The sequence below is a fragment of the Otolemur garnettii genome, unplaced genomic scaffold (assembly GCF_000181295.1).
Source record: "Otolemur garnettii isolate 467f Iridium unplaced genomic scaffold, OtoGar3 scaffold00001, whole genome shotgun sequence".
In the NCBI taxonomy this organism is placed as follows: domain Eukaryota; kingdom Metazoa; phylum Chordata; class Mammalia; order Primates; family Galagidae; genus Otolemur; species Otolemur garnettii.
The window spans coordinates 25,245,366-25,266,648 of NW_003852396.1; the positions used below are offsets into that span (position 1 = coordinate 25,245,366).

The window sequence follows — 21,283 nt, forward strand, 5'->3', positions numbered from 1 at the left end:
AGGTGACAGTAGCAGTGAATTTTGGGGGTGGGGGGGTGGGTGGTGCCACTCACAACCCCAGTGCTGCTGGTGGGGGGGACCTGCCAGGTTAGTGGCTCCAAGTTACTGCAGTTCGAATTCTGGCTGGAGGAGGGAAGAAGCCGGAGCCACCGCAAGCCACACAAATTCTGAGACTCATGGTTGGTCATATGGAAGAGTACCTTGAACTTACACTATTCTGAAGAATCAGTTCAAAGGATCCAAGGAGTACAAAAGGAGAAGTACAAATGTCTATCACAAGACGAAAACATAATATGTTATGTTTACTGTAAGCCATAGTAAAATGAGCTCAATTGTTGACAGAGATGACAGTAGTATTTTTGATGGGTTGGTTGAAGAAGAGGACAAAGCAAAAAGAAACATCTGAAAAGAAACGCAGAGATCAGTTTAATGTTATTAAAGAATTGGGATCCATGCTTCCTGGTAATGCTAGAAAGAAGGAGAAATCTACTATTCTGCAGAAAAGCATTGATTTTTTATGAAAGCATCAAGAAATCACTGCACAGTCAGATGCTAGTGAAATTCGACAGGATTGGAAACCTACATTCCTTAGTAAGGAAGAGTTTACACAGTTAATATTAGGGGCTCTATATTTTTTTTTTCTTTAGCAATCATGACAGATGGAAGCATAATATATGTGTCTGGAGTACAACTTCATTACTTGAACATTTACCATCTGATCTTGTGGATCAAAGTACATTTAATTTTATCCCAGAGGGGGGACATTTGGAGGTTTATAAAATACTCTCTACTCATCTGCTGGAAAGTGATTCATTAACCCCTGAATATTTAAAATCAAAAAATCAGTTAGAATTCCGTTGTCATATGCTTTGAGGAACAATAGACCCAAAGGAGCCATCTACCTATGAATATGTGAAATTTATAGGAAATTTCAAATCTTTAAAAAGTGTATCCACTTCAGCACACAATGGTTTTGAAGGAACTGTACAACACACACATAGGCCTTTGTATGAAGATAGAATTTGTTTTGTAGCTACTGTCAGGTTAGCTACACCTCAGTTCATCAAGGAAATGTGCACTGTTGAAGAGTCCAAAGAGGAGTTCACATCTAGACATAGTTTAGAGTGGAAGTTTCTATTTCTAGATCACAGGGTACCACCCATAATAGGATATTAGCCATTTGAAGTTCTGGGAACATCAGGCTATGATTACTGTCATGTGGATGACCTAGAAATTTGGCAAAATGTCATAAACACTTAATGCAATATGAGAAAGGCAAATCATGTTGTTATAAGTTCTTGACCAAAGGGCAACAGTGTATTTGGCTTCAAACTCATCATTATATCACTTATTATCAGTGGAATTCAAGGCCAGAGTTTATTGTTTGTACTCACACAGTAGTAAATTATGCAGAAGGTAGGGCTGAAAGATGATGAGAACTTGGCATTGAAGAGTCTCTTGCCAAGACCGCTGCTGACAAAAGCCAAGATTCTGGATCTGATCATCGTATAAACAGAGTCAGTCTCAAGGAAGCACTGGAAAGGACTGATCACAGCCCAACTCCTTCTGCCTCCTCTTGGAGTTTGAGAAAGTCTTCTCACACAGCAGTCTCAGACCCCCCCTCAACACCAACAAAGATCCCAATGGATACCAACTCCTCCCAGATAGCACTTACCAGCTCACCAGAAGATGGCACAGAGGGGGCCATCATTCAGTAGTCATTCCAAAAATTCCCAGTCTGTCGGTTCATCATTAACACAGCCTGTGATGTCTCAAGCTACAAATTTAACAATTCCACAAGGCATGTCCTAGTTTCAATTTTCAGCTCAATTAGCCATGTAGCATCTGAAGACCAATTAGAGCAAAGGACACAGATGATACAGGCAAAGAAAAATTCAAGAACTTCAAATGGTCCATAGCCAAGGGCTGCAGATGTTTTTACAATAATCAAACCTGGATTGAATTTTGGTTCTGTTCAACTTTCTTCTGGAAATCCATCCGACATCCAGCAACTTGCACCTATAAATATGTAAGGCCAGGTTGTTTCTACTAACCAAGTTCAAAGTGGAATGAATACCGGACATTTTGGCACAACTCAGCACATGCTGCAACAGCAGACCTTACAGAGTACATCGACTCAGAGTCAACAAAATGTACTGAGTGGGCACAGTCAGCAAACCTCTCTTCCCAGTCAGACACAGAGCGCTCTCACAGCCCCGCTGTATAACACAATGGTGCTTTCCCAGCCCGCCGCTGGAAGCATGGTCCAGATCCCGTCTAGTATGCCACAAAACAGTTCCCAGAGTGCTGCAGTCACTACATTCACTCAGAACAGACAGATAAGATTTTCTCAAGGTCAGCAACTTGTGACCAAATTGGTGACTGCTCCTGTAGCGTGTGGGGCGGTCATGGTGCCAAGCACCATGCTCATGGGCCAGGTGGTGACCACCTATCTGACGTTCGCTACTCAGCAGCAGCAGAGGTGCTGTTGGTGATGCCGCCGCTGCAGAGCTCCCAGGACCCACAGCTGGCCACTTCTCAGAAGTGCCCCAACTTCTAGGCCCAGCTGACCCAGCCTCCACAGCAGTTTTTACAGACTTCTAGGTTGCTCCACAGGAACCCTTCAGCTCAGCTCATCCTCTCTGCTGCGTTTCCTCTATAGCAGAGCACTTTCCCTTAGTCACATCACCAGCAGCACCAGTCTCAGCAGCTTAGTCGGCACAGGACTGACCGTTTGACTGACCCTTCCAAGGTTCAATCACAGTAGCACACATACTTCCTCTCTGATGTCAGGGGAGGAAGGGGATGGCCTAAAAAGAGCTACTCAGATGACCTGATAGGAGGAAAAGTCCCAGTAGTTTCATGAATGTTCTAGTTCCTAGAATTGGTGGAGAAGATGCTGCCTTGTACGACAGATGTGTATTAAATATAGCCAGCAGGAGATGATCACAGGGACGTAGTCAGTTCTGACAGTGTTTTAGTTGCCCAGGTATTTTTTTGATGTAAAAAGAGTATATTGCCAAATGTAAGAAGCCCAGCTATGAAATGACCTCCAGTGAATCAGAAAGGCACTAATGATGTTAGTAACTTTTAGTGGTTCTGTGCCTGTTATCAAGTGTTACAGAGGCCTCCCCACTGCCATGTCAGGGGTTTGACTGCAGTGATGCCATGAAGACAGTCAAATAGACTTGGGAGCCCCTGCCCCAGCCCCTCTCCTTTTTAAGATAATGATGGAACAGTAATTACTTTCAGGATGTTGTGTGGGTTCAAATTCTCTGTGTAAAAATAGGTATATGTCTGAATAAAAGGAGAGAAAGCAAAAAAGAAAAAATAAGCTTCATCAGACAGAAGAAAGAATCTGAGAATTTGAAGATAATACCTTTGTGCTAAACAAGTCAGTTGAAGAGAAAGAACAGATAAGAGGAATGAACAAAGCCTATAAGACACATGAGACTATGAAAAGATGCCAAACATAAGAATCATAGGCATCCCTGGGGGTCAAAAAGAAAATTCACAAGGGTTGGATGATTATTTGAGGGAATTATTGAGGAAAATTTCCCTGGCCTTGTTAGAAATCTAGATATTCAGATTCAAGAAGCACACGGGACTCCTGGGAGATTCATCATAAAGAGGCAGTTACCACAATCAGTTACACATAATCATAAGGCTGGCTAAAGTAAATATGAAAGAGGCACTCCTGCAAGCACTAAGGTGAAAACTTACAAAGGAAAACCAATCAGACTAACCTCCAACTTCTCAGCTGAAAACCTTGAAATCCTACAAGCCAGAAAGGAGTGGGGGACCCATCCTTAGCCTTCTAAAACAGAATAATAGCCATCCTAGTATCTCATTTCTTGAAAAACTAAGTTTCTTATATGAGGGAGAAATAAAGATTTTCTCAGACAAGCAGTTGCTAAGGGAATTCATGAAGACCAGTCCTGCCCTGCAAGAAGTGCTCAGACCTGCATTATACAATCATCAGCTCAATAGGCACCCGCCAGTGTAAAACCTTAAAGCTGAAGTGCAGAGCCCAGATACCACAATGGCTCAAGAGATAAAAACAAGTCTTGAGGGTCTGCCCAACAGGATAAACAAAAGTCTACCACACATATCAATACTTCCAATAAACACGAATGGCTTGAACCCCTCTCTGAATATATATAAACTGGCAGAATAGATTAAAAATATATTATCCAAGTACTGCTATCTCCAGGAAACACATCTAACCACAAGGAGTCCTTTAGACTCAAGGTGAAAGTATGGAAAACAACATTCTATGCAAATAGAAACCAAAGAAAGCCGGTATGGCCATTCTTATATCAAATGACATAGACTTCAAATCAACAAAGTTAAAGACAAAGATGGTCACCATATAATGGTGAAGGGAACTATTCAACAAGAAGACTTAATAATCCTAAATATTTTTGCACCTAACATAGAAGTGCCCAGATTCATAAGGCAAATTCAACTTGATGTAAGCAAAATGATAAACGGCAGCACCATAACTGCCAAGGTACTTCAGTACCCCACTGACAGAACAGGACAGAGCTTCCATACAGAAAACAAGTGAAGAAACAATGGACTTAAGCAGAAATCTAGAACAAATGGGTCTAAAAGACATTCACAGAACATTCTACACCAGAACTACTGAACATACATTTTTCTCATCAGCTTATGGAACATTCTCTAAAATTGATCACATCCTGGCCTACAAATTTTAAAAAATAGAAATTATACATGTATCATCTTAGACCACAGTGTAATAAAATTAGAAATAAATTATATCAGAAACACTCATTCCTACACAAACTCATGGAAACTAAACAATGTATTGCTGAATGATAGTTGGGTCAATGAGGAGATAAAGATGGAAATTGAAAGACTCTTTGCACTAAATGATAATGCAGACAAAAGTTACCAAAATCTGTGAGATACAGCAAAAGCATTCCTAAGAGGAAAACTTACAATCCAAAAGACAATCCTAAGAGGAAAACTTATATCCAAAAGATAAAAAGATTATAAATCAACGATCTAAGGAATAGTCTTAAGGAATTGGGAAAATAAGAGCAAACCAATCCCAAACTCAGCAGAAGAAAAGGAATAGCCTAGATCAGAGCAGAACTAAATGAAATTGAGAACAAAAGAACTATGTAGAAGATTAATGAAGCAAAAGGTTGGTTCTTTGAAAAGGTAAACAAATTTGATAAGCTTCTTACTAGATTAACTAGAAACAGAAAAGAAAGGACTTTATAAGCTCAATTAAAAATGAAAAAAATCACAACTGACATCACAGAAATATAAAACCTCATATATGAATTCTATAAAAATTTCTGTGCTCATAAACATGAAGATAGGGAGGAAATGGACAAATTCTTGGAAAGACACAACCTTCCTAGGCTCGGTTAGGAAGAAATATATTCTTCAACAGATGACTATCAAGCACTGAAATTGAAGCAACAATAAAAAAAAAATCTTCCAACAGTCTGCAGACAGTGGCTTGTGCCTATAATCCTAGCACTCTGGGAGGCCAACATGGGTGGATCACTTGAGCTTAGGTGTTTAAGACCAGCCTGAGGAAGAGTGAGACCCTGTCTCTACTAAAAATAGAAAAACCAGCTAGGTGTGGTGGCAGTCCCAGTTTCTCAGGAGGATGAGGCAAGAGGATCGCTTGAGCCCAGGAGTTTGAAGTTGCTGTGAGCTCAAAAACATCACAACACTCTACCCAGAGCAAAAGAATGAGATTCTGTCTTTAAAAAACAGAAATCTTCTAACAACAAAAAAAGTCCTAGATGGCTCAGTGCCTGTGGCTCAAGTGGCTAAGGCACCAGCCACATACATCTCAGGTGGCGGGTTCGAATCCAGCCTGGACCTGCTAAACAACAATGATGACTGCAACCAAAAAATAGCCGGGCGTTGTGGTGGGCACCTGTGGTCCCAGCTACTTGGGAGGCTGAGGCAGGAGACTCGCTTGAGCCCAGGAGTTGGAGGTTGCTGTGAGCTGTAATGCCACGGCACTCTGCCCAGGGGGACAGCGTGAGACTGTCTCAAAAAAAAAAGTCCTAGACCAGATGGTTTCATGCCCAAATTTTTACCAAACCTACAAAAAAGAATTTGTATCTATACTGCAGAAATTATTCCGTAACACTGAGAAAGAAGGAATCCTCCCCGACTCATTCTACAAAGCCAATATCACCTTGATACCAAAGCCAGGAAAAGACACAGCTAAAATAGAAAACTGTAAACTAATATCCTTATTGAATATGGATGCAAAAATTCTCAGTAAAATCTTAGTGTTCCTGTGAAAGCTTTCTTGTGATATTTCATTGGTTTTCACTCTCTAATAGCTAATGATGATGAACATCGTATCATGTTATTTATTTTCCAGTGGTGTATCCTCTTTATTGAAATGTCTGTTTATATTTTTTCTAATTGGATTTTTGGGGGGTTTGAATCGTTAGTTTTATATATTCTAGGTATTAATCATTTGTTGGATGTCTGAATACACATTTGGGGGGGGTTGGATCGTTAGTTTTATAAATTCTAGATCCGAATCATTTGTTGGATGTCTGATTTACACATATTTTCTCCCTGTCTTTAGCTACCTGTAGCATCTTCTTAACAGGGTCTTCCACAGAACAAAAGTTTTTCTAAATGTGATGGGGTCAGGCTAATCCGTTTTCCCTTTTATTAGCATCTTAGAGTTCTCTAAGAAATCTTTGCTTAACTCTAGATTTCAAAGATCTCAAGAAATAGAAATTTTTTCTAAAAGTTTTATATATTTACATTATACTTTTAAGGCTACGATCCATTTTGACTCAATATTTGTTTAACGTGTATAGTTTGAAGATCAAGATTCTTCACTGGAGGGTGGGGAAGGGAGGCCTGTGGCTGTCCAGTTGCTCCAGCATCATCTGTTGAAAAGATTACTCTTCTTCTGTTGAATTGCTTTCACACCTTTATCTAAAATAATTTGGCCATATTTGTGTGATGCTAGTTCTGGGTTTTCTGTTTTGTACCATTGATTGATGTGTCTGTCCCTCCTCTAATATCGTACGTCTTGATTACTATAGCTATACAGTAAACCTCAATGTCGGGTAAAGTGGTTTTCTCTCAGTGTATACTTTTCCTAGATGGTTTTAGTTATTCTGGGGCTGTGCCTTTCCATATACATTTTAGAACCATCTGGCCTATTGCCAGGATTTTTATAGGACTTACATTAAATTCATAGATCAATAGGAGGAGAACTGGCTGGATGCAGTGGCTCACATCTGTAATCCCAGCACTCAGGGAGGCCGAGGCAGGTGGATCCCTTGAGCTCAGGAGTTCAGGACCAGCCTGAGCAAGAAGATTCTGTCTTTACTAAAAATAGGAAAATTAGCCAGCTATAGTGTTGGACATCTGTAATCCCAGCTACTCAGGAGGTTGAGGCAAAGGGATCATAAGAGTTTGAGGTTTCTCTGAGGTATGATGCCACAGAGCGTGACAGAGTAAGACTCTGTTTAAAAAACAAAAAATGAGGAGAACTGACATCTTTACTGTGCTGAGTTTTCAATCTGTGAACACCTCTCTCTTTTTTAAATCTTCTTTGATTATGTTCAGAAGTATTTTGTAATTTTCATCATAGACATCTTATACTTGTTTTCTTGAGTTCATTCCTCAGTATTTAGTTTACTTTGGAATGACAGTTAATGATAGTGTTTTTAATTTTATTTCTAATATTGCTTATTAATATTTAGAAATGTGATTGGTTTTTGAGTATAAGTTTCAAAAGATAAGTAACTTTTTACTACTTTTTCATAATTTCATTTTTTAAACTTACTTTTAAGTGATCTGGTAGAATGGTCTCAGAGATAATTCTAACACATTGGGTAACTAACTGCCAGCATCCCTTTAAAGGAAGTATTATTATTATTTTACAGTTTACACACTGAGGGTAAGAACTTGTTCAGCTAGTATATGCCAGAGCTAGGATTCAAACCCAGACTTGTACAGAGCAGTTTCCCATATGCCATATCATTTTAGGATTAAACATAATTTGAAGGTACTTACACGGTGTATTCTCTGAGAAATCAAATCCTTGAAAATGGCAATTTGACTAGAATTGACTAGGTATTCCAATACTTATTTTCTTCCTATCTCTATATTGACATTTAGTACCTTGACAAAAGTTGGGTTTTATTCCCCCCACTCAATACTTTTAAAAATTCCTTATACGGTAGAACCTCCACAGTTAACCTCCCTACATTGATCACCTCCTTAAGTTGACCTAATTTTCATAGGTCAGACAGGCACCACATGTACATATCCGTGCACTAGGCCTAGCATATGTTGACCAGTTTGTTACAGTCCCTTGGATGTTAACTTACAGAGGTTCTACTGTATCTGAAATTTGAAATGTTTACTAGATTGGTATTCACTTATGTATTTTTTCTTTTTTTTAACTTTTTTTTTCAATTAATATTTATGGAGCCACATATAATGCTGTGCTGGATATACAGAGAAAAATAAGCCTAGTCTCTATTTTCAGTTTTCTTACAGTCAACTAAAGAAGACTGACAGGTGAACAGATCATAGGTGGCAGCAAGCACTTGGATAAAAGTATCAGTGCTGCCGCACAGTCAGGCGCCAGAACCAGCTCACACCAGCTTGTAGAAGGCAGTTATTAAATACTCAGACACTGCAAATTGGTTTTACCAGTGGTAGCTTACAACCGGCTGTGACAGGAGTATTTTTACCATGGAAATTTGCAAGTGCTATAGTTAGGCTTTCCTTTTTCTTTTTTCCCTATTCTCTCCTTTTCTTTGTCTTTCTTCTTTAATTTATTTTTTCCTCTCTTATTTCTTAATTTCCCTTAGGACATCTAGTGTACCAGCATTCCACTGTTGCTACAGGAGCAGAGATACTAAATCCATCCCTTTATCTCACTGTACCATGAACCCATTCTGTCACATCAAATGATGAGTTGTCCCCAGACCAGCTGCTTCTGGTGATTTAGGCAACAGCCTTTCACAAACATGATGGCTATTCTTTTTTTTTTAGGTAATGAGAGTGAAACTGGGTCTAAATCCCACGTGGGTTCTGTTTTTGTTCCAGAGATTATATAAAAGCCAACATCAAGATCAACTTATACATCATCAACGAGCCTTGGCTTTTCTCAATGGCCTGGTGCGCCAGTATTAACTCAGTGACCACAGACAACATTTCGCTCCTGAGCCAGATTAATCACCCTTACTTCTTCATGGTGAGCTGGTTGTCCGGATTGTTCTTCCAAGCCTGGTTTAGTAATAGGACAGGTCTCTCACCCCTATGTTGCCCACTGTGCAATCTCCAGGAGCTACTTAAGCATACAGACATCTATGAATATTGGAGATGTGGCATTTTCCATGGCTCTGTGGCTTACCCAGAGCCTTCTGTGATTTTCAGGGAAAAATTATAGTTAGAATAATTGACATTTATTTGATCCTTACAATGTACTTTGGGTATATTAAATTTTAATCCTCTGGATTAGCCACTGTTGTTATTCCTGTGAGGAAACTGAAGCTCAAAGATATCTTTGCATATGCTCTCACGATGTGGGATTTAGAATAAGGTCGACGCCATAGTTTTGTTACTGCAGCCCCACCTTCCTAGAGACTTGGCAACAATGGACAATGGAATGGGGTGTGGGGAGAAAAACAAGTGTACTTGACTCCAACGTGAAAACTGTGTGTCCTAAACAAAAAACAAACAAACAAACAAAAATACTTATTTGGCCGCACCCGTAGCTCCGTCGGCAAGGGCGCCAGCCACATACACCTACGGTGGCGGGTTTGAACCCAGTCTGGGCCTGTCAAACAACAATAACAACTACAACCAGAAAATAGCTGGGCGTTGTGGCGGGCACCTGTAGTCCTAGCTACTTGAGAGGCTGAGGCAAGAAAATCGCTTAAGTCCAAGAGTTGGAGGTTGCTGTGAGCTGGAATGTCACAACACTCTACCCAGGGCTTGAGATTCTGTCTCAAAAAAAAAAAAATACGTTTAAAGAGTGCAGCCAGCATCTACTTACTTAACCCACTTTTCTGTTCTAGCCCTTCTGTTGCTCAGTGCCAGACACTAGAGACCTGGAGACTTGGTTTACAATATCCCAGCTATATACCATCACTCATTATCCGTAGAAGGACTGCCAGATGGACTAGATAGTCTGTTTTTCTTATTTGTATGGCAAGCAGGTTGACTGGGTGGGACATGATAGCATATGCAACAGAAATCAGTTTAATTTTGTTCCATTGATTCTGTAAACCTGGTCTGAGAGCTAGGCCTTTCCCTGCCCCTGAATGAAATCTCTCAGGTCACATAGCTTTTTCAGTCACTCTTAGATAAGTATCAAAAGTTCACTGTAGTCATCAAAAATCATACTTCAGAATTAAAGTGTCCAGTCCAAAGCAATAATAGCCCAAACTCCCAACTGAAAAAAGTTTGCAAGTTAAAGCTTTAGGCCGAGAAGCCTAAGTAGGGAGGGTTCTCAGATTCTCCATACTACACTCTCACCAGGCCTAGTTTCTCACCTGTTCAGGGTCAGGACCAGGAGAGAGAAGATCAGGGTCAAAGTTATTGTCTCATAGGGCCATACTGCACTAAAAGCCTGTGGTAGAAATGTGAAATCATTGTTTCCTTCTTTCTCTGATGGCTTGAGCAGGTTTCTTGAGATGATCCTGAAGGAAACTTTGATGACAGGTCCCTCTGTACAGGTGAATCCTCTACACCCACCTATCCCTATACTGTGTATTATTTTTTAACATTGTAAAATTCAGTCATTATGAAAATGCATAATTTAGAAAGCAATATACTCCATAGTCCAATACCCATAAATCAGTAATCTCTCAAAGTTATCCCTTTGGAGAAGGGAGTCATATTTATTTAAATGGTGCTTTCCTGATAGCATTTTAATTCTAATATTTGAATTGATAAATTCATGTGGTTTAAAATTCAAAAAGCATAAAAGGGTATAAGTAAAAAACAAACTTCCTACCTTCCACCCTAGCCTGAGCTTTTTAAAAGGACCCAATGCATGGTTCCTAGCCCATATCCCATGCCATTTTCTTCAGGGCTGTGGGGCTGGTGTCCAGGGGCTTTTCTAGGCTGCCCTGTAGTTTCAGATCTTGGCTCTACCACTTACTGTATGAACTTGCAAATGCTAATTAACCTGTTTGGGCCTCAGGTTTTTAGTGGTTTTGCATTTTGTCTTTTGTAAATTGGGAATAATGGTGCAATAGAAGCACTTTTATCTAGCACAATCTGATCTGATTATTGGTCTGGTAATTGAGAAAGTTAAAGTGGGGAATCCTAGAGAAAGAGAGAGAGATTGAGAGATTCTATCTGTAAGCCTTTAATGCTTAAAAAAAAACAACTAAAACTTAATATCTTAAACAAATATTATGTCTCATAGTTTGACTGATGGCTAAGTAGTTTCTCTGGTGAGATACAGCTTGACTGAGCTGGATGGTCTGTGACGGCCTCATTGATTTGTCTAGAGTCTCACCTGGGGTGGCCAGGGCCTCTCTTCATGTGTTTGCTTATCCTTGAGGAGGCTACCTTGAGTGTGTTCACCTGGTAGTGATGGGTTCCCAGCAGCAAGAGAGGTCAAATCCCAAAGCACACACACTTTCCAAGGTTCTCCCAATGCTAGGTTGTGGATATTCCATTGACCAAAGGAAACCTCGTGGCCAAGTCCAGATTCAAGGTAGATAAGAAACAGACTTCACAGCTAAGTCACATTGTGCAGGAGCCTGCATGTGTGCTTTGGAGGGAATTTTGTGGTCATTTTTATAAACAGTATGCCACACACACATTTTATTTTAATTTAAAATACTTACCTTTTAACATAGAAGTAGTCTTTTCTTTGAGGATACTTTGGCTAATTGAATTCTATGTTTTCATGGTTATTTAAGTGTTCAAATGACCTAGGAATGATTTCTAATTTTTGTTTTTTTAAAAAAGAACAAGAGCTTATCAAGCTCTTTAAAGAAGAACAAGAGCCAATCATTCAGATTGGGAGAATCAATCTGAATGAGTAATACACCTAAATCTTTCTAGTCCCCTTACACCAATTTCTTGTAGTGCTTCATCCACACCTAATCAAATTGCAGCTTATTTTTAATGACTTATTCTGTGTTTGTTGAGTTTTACAAAGCATTTGACTTAGTTTTCTTGAAAATGATATACGTTTTTTCCCCAGATTTTAGAGATTTAAGCAGCATCTAATTATAATAACACACATTTATAATAACAAATACAGTTGACCTAAGCCATCTGGGGAACAAGGATGACTGACAAGGGGAACATTCAGCTTACCTGGAAGGCATCCTGGAGCAGTCAGCAGACCATAGCATTTGGGTAAAAGCTTCTACAAGTAGGGCTGTTGTAAGGATTGTTAAAATACCCCTATAGTGCTCAGAACACTTGCCTGGCTCCTGGTAAATGTTCATTAACTCGTAGTTACTATCTTATTATTGTGATCATTAGTATTTTTATTTTATTTTATTTTTGAGACAGAGCCTCAAGCTGTTGCCCTGGGTAGAGAGTGCCATGGCATCACAGCTAACAGCAACCTTCAACTCCTGGGCTCAAGTGATTCTCCTGCCTCCACCTCCCAAGTAGTTGGGACTACAAGCACCTGCCACAATGCCTGGCTATTTTTTGGTTGCAGCTGTCATTGTTGTTTGGTGGGCCTGGGCTGGATTCTATTAATATTATTATTTAACTCAAGGGAAGACCTTGGGATAAGGTTGAAAATGAATAAAAAGTGCCAGCCCCATAGTATCAAGTGACATTGGAAAGGGAGCAATGGAAGTAGAAAGGGAGGATCAAATCAGGGAATTATAAAATTCACACGGAGATGGAGTTCTGGGAAATAGGTTATTTGCTCAAGTTGCATAGAGGAGAGGGCCTCTAGTGAGGGGGAATTATACTTCAGCATACTTACTGAAACAGGGTGATTTAGAACAGTGATTTCCAAATGCTGGTTCACAGACTGGTTACTTCAGCATCACCTGGGGAGCATGTTAAAAGGCAGAGATCCCGATGTGTTAGGTCTGTGGTGAGACCTGGAAACATGTATAACTAAGAGAAAGGGAGGTTTGGCTGCATGGCCAGGTTTGAGAAGCCATGCCCCCAAATCACAGGGCGGTAGAAGTCCAGAAACCTGGGCTGCAGTCCGGGTCCAGAGCAGACTTGCTGTGTGATTGCTCTGGGACCACCTGCAACCTCTGTCTTGACAGTCAAGGGAAGTGAAGGCTGCACAGTGTTCTGTCCCTTGGAGAGCCCCCTGAATGTGTCCCAGTGACTGTGAGGATACTGCGAGTACTCTGTGTTTGCGAATGTCACATCAGTCAAGGTTCTTCCACCTGATCTGATCCCTTTCTTCTACTTTTCAAGTCCTGGCAGCAAAACAAAGGACTTGGCCATGAGATCTAAAATCCCCTCGAACTGTAAAGGTGTTTATGTTTTGTTTTATGTTTTTGCAGACACCAAGGTTCTATATGTTGTTGTGGCTTCTCACAGATATTATTTCTGCAATTTTCATTTTTGGCATATTTTATTTTTACTGGTAAGTATGTATTTGTTAATTTCCAATGTAATGAATTGGGTTCTTACAGAAAGTTGAGAAAAAACAGAGTCATACTTTTCCTGTAATCCTGCATGGCAAGATGGGGTTTACGATCTGAACCTCTCATTTCTTCTCATACTGTCTGCAGCTTCTCATACTGCTTGACTTCCCCAACACGAGACAGCATTGTCAGGATAAGGACTAAGTAAAAACTTAGTCAAGTCTATCATTATGCATTCAGTGTGGAGCAGCTGGGAGAGGACAGAGGTTTAAGGTTACCAGAACAAGTGCCTCCATCTTCCTACCATCATGACATCAGACATAGCAGGGTACTGTGCAAAGAGCAAGCTCACAAACTAGAAAGCCCGGGATTTAGCCCTAGCTTTGCACCCTTAGTTGCTGGGTGACCCTGGGAAAATCATTCCCCCTTTCTGGGCCAGAGTCTCTATTTGTCCAAGAAGATGACATTTGAGAATCCTTGTAGCCAAATGCTACAGGATTGCAAGATTGAAGGTGGAGAAGGGAAGGAGCATCCTGGAAGAGGAATGTTAGAAGATACCATGGTTCTTTCAACCCCATCATGTGGTGATGTATCCTTTAAAGAGGGGAAGCCCAACCCTCTGCTTAAATGAAAATCCGACTAGATAATGCTTCTTTACTGCCTTGGATTATTGCCTTTCTTAGAAGGGATCTGTGAGTTCATGAATGGTCTGCTTCCTTGCAGGCAGAGAGAGGCCAAAAGGGGACAATTGTTTGAAATCGCCAGCATTCACACAGGTAAAGTCTGAGGTCTACCCCACTCCTATCTCTTTGTCTCTTTCCCGTCTGCTTTTCATGACAAGAGCTTAGGGTGTCTGGGAAACTGGGGAAGGGGAAACATAGGCTGGGCACAGATTCTGGAGGGTCCTCTATATCAGGCTTCAGGCTGTAGACTGAACTCTCTAAGCAGTGAGCTCCCTTGGAAGATTTCAGGCATGGGTGTTTATTTGTTCCCTTCCTCCTGTATCAAACAGTTATTGAGTACTCACTTTGTACCAGGCACTAGAAAGGGTTAACTGAAAAATAACTGAAAGCTGTCTGTGGAGGGTGGCCCAGGAGAGAGGAGAGCTGGCCCACAAAGAGCAGTGAGGAAGCAGGCAAAAATGTAGCATTGACCCTCAGAGCCAGGCATGTAGGTCCAGGACAGAGCAGCTGCCACACCCGTTAGGACTGGAGGTGCTTTATGGGGCTTCATTTGCGGGAATGTATGTTGGAGGCTGGAGGAAGAAAACTTCAGAAGTCCCAGAATGCCAGAGAAGAGTCTAATCTCTGCCTATCAGCAGCAATCAGGAAATGGCAAATGAGTTTCACGCGAGGGCGCAATATCCTGAGATTTCTGTGTAAAATGTTGGAAATATTTATTCAGCAGAATAACTCGGGGGCTGAGGAAGTAAATAGTTCCAGCCAAGGGAGGAAGGCTAGAGTTCATTTTTAGAGAGTTGTGGGGATAATCACACAGTGAGTTAGTAGTTTTGAAAGCCAGGGCAGCGTCAAAGGGAAAACCAATGAGGCGGCAGCAGACTTGGGATATAATTTCCTTCCATTGCTCCTGGACCTTCAGTACAGTTGGTACAGTCACAAAATCATGAGTGACCTTAGCCTCCTGTGGGCAATGGTGCTGGTCCTGTGATTCTTTGTGCTTGCTGGAAGATGGTTGAACCGATACAACACAGGATTGCAGGAAGGGACCATGAAAAAATAAGTTTAGAAATCTGAACAATTTGAATGGAAAGCAAATTGGACTTTCATGTGTGTGAAACTGAAGGTTTAAGCCAAGTTCACCCAAATCCCAATGTGGCAGCAAGATCTCAGGCAACTCTGAGTTACGTGGATTTTAAGAAGACCACTCAGCTGGCTGTATTAAGAAGTCTGAAGGCTATATTCTAGTTACCTTATGATTATCCGTACTTGTATTAGTAAGCTAGGGCTGCCATAACAAAAACCAATAGATTGGGTGACTTGAACAACAGAAATTTATTGTCTCACAATTCTGGAGGCTGGAAATCCAAGATCAATGTGCTGGCAAATATGGTGAATACCTATAGTGAGAGATCTCGTCCTAGCTTCTAGATAGCTGCCCTGCTGGTCTGTTCTCACCTGACCTTTCCTGTCCATGTGCTTGAGGAGAAAGATCACTGGTCTTTCTTCCTTTTCTTATAAAGACACAACATAAAATGGTGATGAAACATGGATAGGAAAGAAGTTTTGAAGGTAAAATTGAAGAACTGTATACATTTGCATAAAGGAAGTAGTTATCATGCTTTAGAAAAAGTAGTCAGTTAACTCTATCCCATCCCCTACCATGTTGAAATGGTGATAAAAAAAAAAAAAGAAATAGAAAATAAGGAATTTTCTCTATTTTTAAGCATTTTAATTCCCTGTTAACAGAAACTAGTTTTGCCTAATCCAAGTAGAAAGAAAAATATATTGAAAGGCTATTGGGGTACCTCCAAGAGATACCTAGAAGGTTCAGGACCATGTTTAGAATCAGAGAAGGAACAAGGAAGACTAGACAGAAGCCGAGACCTCAGCCACGCCACAGTCCAGCCATTCAGGTGGAGGAAGACAGAGCCTCTCGGAGCCTCGTACACCACGCACAGAGTGCCATATCTTGCACCACAGCCACCTCCAGGATGGGCATGTACTCCTGTACCCACTCTGCCACATCCACCACTAGAAGGCATTCATTTTCTCTCTAGCTTGAGGGTGTGGTTTTTTTTTTTTTTAAGCAATTTGAAGGAGTCAATACTTTGTCTTCTGTCTTACATAGATTCTCATGAAAACTCTGCAGTTTTCTTACCTTTGTTTCCCTGTTTACGTCTTTTTCAGAAGTTCGATTATAGTTTACTGTGGTATAGGTGTGTGAGAGAGAGAGAAACTATCTTGCTTAGGTTTTGCTGAAAATCTTAGAGTATAATTTTCATCAAATTGGAAAAATTTAAGTCTTTATTTATTCATTCAGATATTTTTCTGTCCCTCTGCTTCATTGCTTTCTGGGATTCCAATTATACAGCTATTACAGAATATGATATTATTCCATAGATTACTGAGACTGTTCATTTTTAGCCTATATATTTGCTTCATTTTTTGATAGATTCTATTTCTGTGTATATTCATTTTCATTGCTATGTAAAACATTACCCAAAGCTAGCAGCTTAAAACACAAATCTATCTCACAGGCGCAGGTTAGACAGGCCCTTTCTGTAGCATCTTACCAGGCTAAAATCAGGTATCCGTGATTCAATGTCATCTGAAGTTTAGGGTCCTTTTCCAAGCTCCCTGGTTATTAGCAGAAATTAATTCCTCATAATTATAAGACTGAAGTCATCCTGATTTTTTTGATGGCTGTTGGCAGGGTTTTGCTCTCAGCTCTTTAGAGGCCACCCTCAGGTCCTAGCCACATGATCCTCACAACATACTTCTTCAAAGCCAACAAGAGAATATCTCTCTAGTCTGCTATGAAGAAGTCTTATGTAGTGTAATATAATCACGCCAGTAACTATCCTATCACTTTTGTCATATAATATAACCTAATCAAGGGGATAACTGTCCTATCATAGTTACAAGTCTCACCCCACTCAAGGGAAGGGGATTGATTATACACGAGGTATATACCAAAGGTTGGGAATCTTGGAATCTTAAGGGATGTCATGGAATTTTGCCTCACATACTGTGTCAACTTCACTGATCTTTTCTTCTATAATATCTAATCTGCTGTTAATTTAAAGCAGAGACATTTTTATTTCAAATATATTTTTCATCTCTAGAACTTCCATTGGGTTCTTTTTTAATCTTCCTTTTCTCTCCTCATTATGTTCATGTTTGCTTTAAATATCTGGACAGAGTTGTAATAGTTGTTCATTATTATTATTTGTTTGCTAGTTATATCATCTGTTATTCATGGATCCATTTCTATTATCATCCTCTGGCTATGGATCATATTTTCCTGATCCTTAGTATGTCTGCTACCTACCAGTATTTACCATATTACAAATTTAAAAATATTTACTATTTTAAAGTAATTTTTAAAAACCCCTTTATGTATATAACATAAATACTAATTTTTAAGAATAACTATTTTACAAAAGAAAAATATAGCAGTTATTTTACATTTCTACAGATCTTTCTAATGTCTAGATTAGTATATGACAAGAATTCTCATTGCTGCTTCTGCATTCAAACTCTTGCACTATCACCTATCATGTGTCCACTGGAAAACTCCACTATACATTGATGGGAGCATGAGAATATCAAATAACATATTAGTATTATTATGGAGGTAATTTGGACTTCATGAACCCCCCTAAAAGACTCTCTCAGAAACCTCCAGAGGTCCCTAAATGATACTTTGAGAACTACTGACCTAAATTTTCACATTTATCAGCAAAATAGTATATTGCAGATGATTGCAGCATCTGTACCCACATATCCCTTAATAATTTTATGCCTTCATTTTTAAACTATTGATCAGTTTTACTAGAAGTTTTCCAGTTTTATCAGCCTTGGTGAAAAAGATGAATATAAATATCAAAAAACCTCAAGATATGTGGAATAAGATGAATTCAAACCCACCCCAAGACATATTAGAAGAAAACTATCAAAAGACAGATGCAGGAAATGAGGAACAAAAACTCCTTTATAGAAAATAAATGGCAAAATGACAGGACTAAATTTATCCTTATTAATGATTAAACTTTTTCAGTCAAAAGATAGAGATTGGCAAAATGGATTTTAAAAAAAACACGGTCCAACTATATGTTGTCTATGAGAGATTCATTTTAAATTCAAAGACACAAATAGATCAAAAGTAAAAGGATGGAAAAAGATGAAGAAAGCAGAGTTGGCTATACTAGTATCAGACAAAATAGACTTTGATCAGAAAGGTACATGACTGATCACTGAAAACTACAAGGCTTTACTGAAAAAAAAAAAGAAAACTCAAATAAGGGAGCAATATATCATGTTTATGAACTAGAAAATCTATTATCACAAAGACATTAGTTGCCATGGGATTGACATACAATTCAAATCCAATAGAAATCCTCTTTCTTCTATGGCGCTAATTAAAAAAAAAAAAAGCAGCTCATATGTGCAGCTGTTTTTTCCAGATTGAATTATATTCAGGTCAAAAATAACTGAGCATCCATAGTAACAAAAAAAAAAAAAAAAAAGAAGGAGGTAAATTTAAGAAAAATATAATAATAGCAACAACAACAACTTTGAATTCTGAGCTTACTTCTTTGGATTCTTCTAGATTTTCGCTCCACAGTTTCTCATTACATTGTAAACTCTTAGATAATTTAAAGATAAATTTAACTCTTATATAATTTATATCTACAAATTTTTATAGATCATCTTGTTTCTAATTTGTCCTTGGTAAAAGAGTTGGTTTCAGTTTTTAGCTCCATTACTATAAGAAATCTTTACCATCTATTTTTTTCTATCAGTAAGACAAAAATTACTCATTAAGTGCTTACTGTGTGACATATAGTTCTACGCACCACCTATACAGTGATTAGCAAGACAAAGTTTCTGTCCTTTAAAAGCTTCCATTTTCTATTGAATCTAATGTGGAACCAACAGCTGTGAAAAATCTGAACTTTAAGCAAATGGCGGTCCTTGCTTTCCCAGGGCTTCCACGGTAAGCTAGAGCATCACACGGAACTCTTGAGCCCCAGCCCCAGGCCATAGTAGAGTGTCATGAAGTCTGAAGGGGAGAGGAGAACTTGGGGGAAAGAACCTGAGAGGCTAAATGAAGGGCTAACATTTGAGAAATGACTTGGATTTCACACATGACTGGCAGAGGAATATGCATTTGTGTCTTTTCTACCTCACAGGTAGTGGGAGTACAAACCTAAGTGAGGCAGCTTCACGCTCATCCATGAACCCATCCACCCGTACGAAAAGTCCTTGGAGCTTAGATGCCTTTAACCCAGCTTTAACCAAGAATTCAAAGGAATACGGGGTACCCTCCAAGAAACCAGCACCTATCACAAACTCTGTCACACCTCTGAAGCCTGCCACTCGTGACATTCAACCACCAGCCCCTAGTCCGAGCCCCCGGGCACCCAGCTATAAAGCTACCAATAAGGCCACCCTCCAAACTACAGTACCTGCTTGGCAGGCGGATAAACCAACAGTGCCCTCCACAGGTGCTCTCCGTCCTGAAAGAAGAGACCCCCAAGAGATCGCCAGGACTTCATCTTCCCGTGACACCTATACAACTGTACAGTCTATCATGTACAGCCCGTCCTCTGAACGCTTGTAAAGGATTAGCCACACCTCTCCCCCCTCTTTCCTCTTCCTCTCTACAGTGGTGGTGGGGAGTGATCAATAAAGGCACGCAGAAGGGCCTTTGGGGCTCTTGGGAACCATTTTGGTCTAGCCTTTCTATCAAGAAAGGGCACAGGCCTGGGGAAGACAGTGTGTGTGGTCTGGAAACTGAAGCTGGTTGCTCTCTGGATGCTACACTGTTTGTTTCATCATGACAGTTAGTGTTTCCCGCTAAAAGAGTGACTGTGTCTATAAATAAAGGAACCTCTCAGGACGCTGGAGGGCAATGGTGTATTCTTTAGACCTCTCTGTGATAACCTGTAGGGTGGGTACAATGCCACCCTGAGTCAGAGCAGGAGAGGGGTCGTGGGCATGGATCAGGGCAAAGATCTCATCCCCTGCACACAGACTTTCTGATCCAGTGTGCAGTGAGTACTTCCTAAGAGCCTGTGGTTCGCTGACTCCCCAGTGGGGTGGTGGCATAGCCCATGCTCTCCTAATAGCTTTTGACCCAGAGGGAAAACTACAGCTCAGAGAACATATCTGGGTCCCCTCTGTCTGGGAGCCCAATGTTAGCAGTTTCACTGTGTGGCCTTCACTCTTTCACACTTCCTTTCTGGCCTCAGCTGCTACTTGATGGTGTGGGGGCAGGAGGCCATAGAACTTTCTTCTGCCTCAGCTTTAGCCTGGGCTGACTGGCAGCCGTCTGAACACTGATGGGCACGGCTGTCCCATTCAACAGCCACCTTATCACCTCAGAAAGCAGAGCAGTCTTGTTGGGGGCCTCTGTGTACACACACGAGCCCCTCCCCCTCCTACATGGACAGCTGGGGAACTGAGGGATAGCATTCCCTAAGGGGTACCTGGTCAGGGACTTAAGTGTCTGGGTCATCCACATCTGAGGGCTAGCAGGTCCCAGCCCTGCTGAGGGTCCCAGCCTTGAGGGCAGATCCCAAACCCTCTTACCTAAAGAGGAACCTCCACCGGCACATCTCTAGGCAGTCACCCCCACCACATCCCATACCCCACCCATGGTACACCTTCTCTGTCTGAAGTGTTCACTCCTGACCTAACCCATTCATGTACAAACTTGGTTGCCCCATGCTAGTCACAAAGCAACATTTTTCAGGTACCCACTAGACATAAGGATTTAACCCAAAGCAGCATAGTTCTTGGGGTTCTTGGACATGTCTTGATAACCTAGAAGATCTTTCTAACAGGTGCAAGGGCCACTTCAGCTCCACTGGTCCCAGTGAAGGCCCAGAAGCTGATTCCTCCCCTACACCTCCAGCCCATGCACACTTAAGTCTCCATCTTCCAGGCTGATGTCCAGCATTTTCCCCCAACCCACCCAGGTCCCAGTTGGTCCCTTAAGGCCACTTTTAA

The 21,283-nt window shown here is 40.6% G+C and overlaps 1 protein-coding gene across 1 annotated transcript in view; it reads left to right on the forward strand.

Annotated features, from left to right (window-relative positions):
- The window catches only part of GDPD4 (glycerophosphodiester phosphodiesterase domain containing 4), a 112,777-nt gene extending 92,885 nt beyond the window's left edge, over nucleotides 1–19,892 (forward strand). Inside the window, exons 13-16 of the mRNA XM_003781353.1 lie at nucleotides 9,094–9,241; nucleotides 13,503–13,585; nucleotides 14,310–14,362; nucleotides 19,462–19,892. Coding sequence (XP_003781401.1) covers nucleotides 9,094–9,241; nucleotides 13,503–13,585; nucleotides 14,310–14,362; nucleotides 19,462–19,892 — 715 coding nt within the window. The remainder of the gene's footprint in view (nucleotides 1–9,093; nucleotides 9,242–13,502; nucleotides 13,586–14,309; nucleotides 14,363–19,461) is intronic.
- The last annotated feature ends 1,391 nt before the right edge of the window (nucleotides 19,893–21,283 follow it).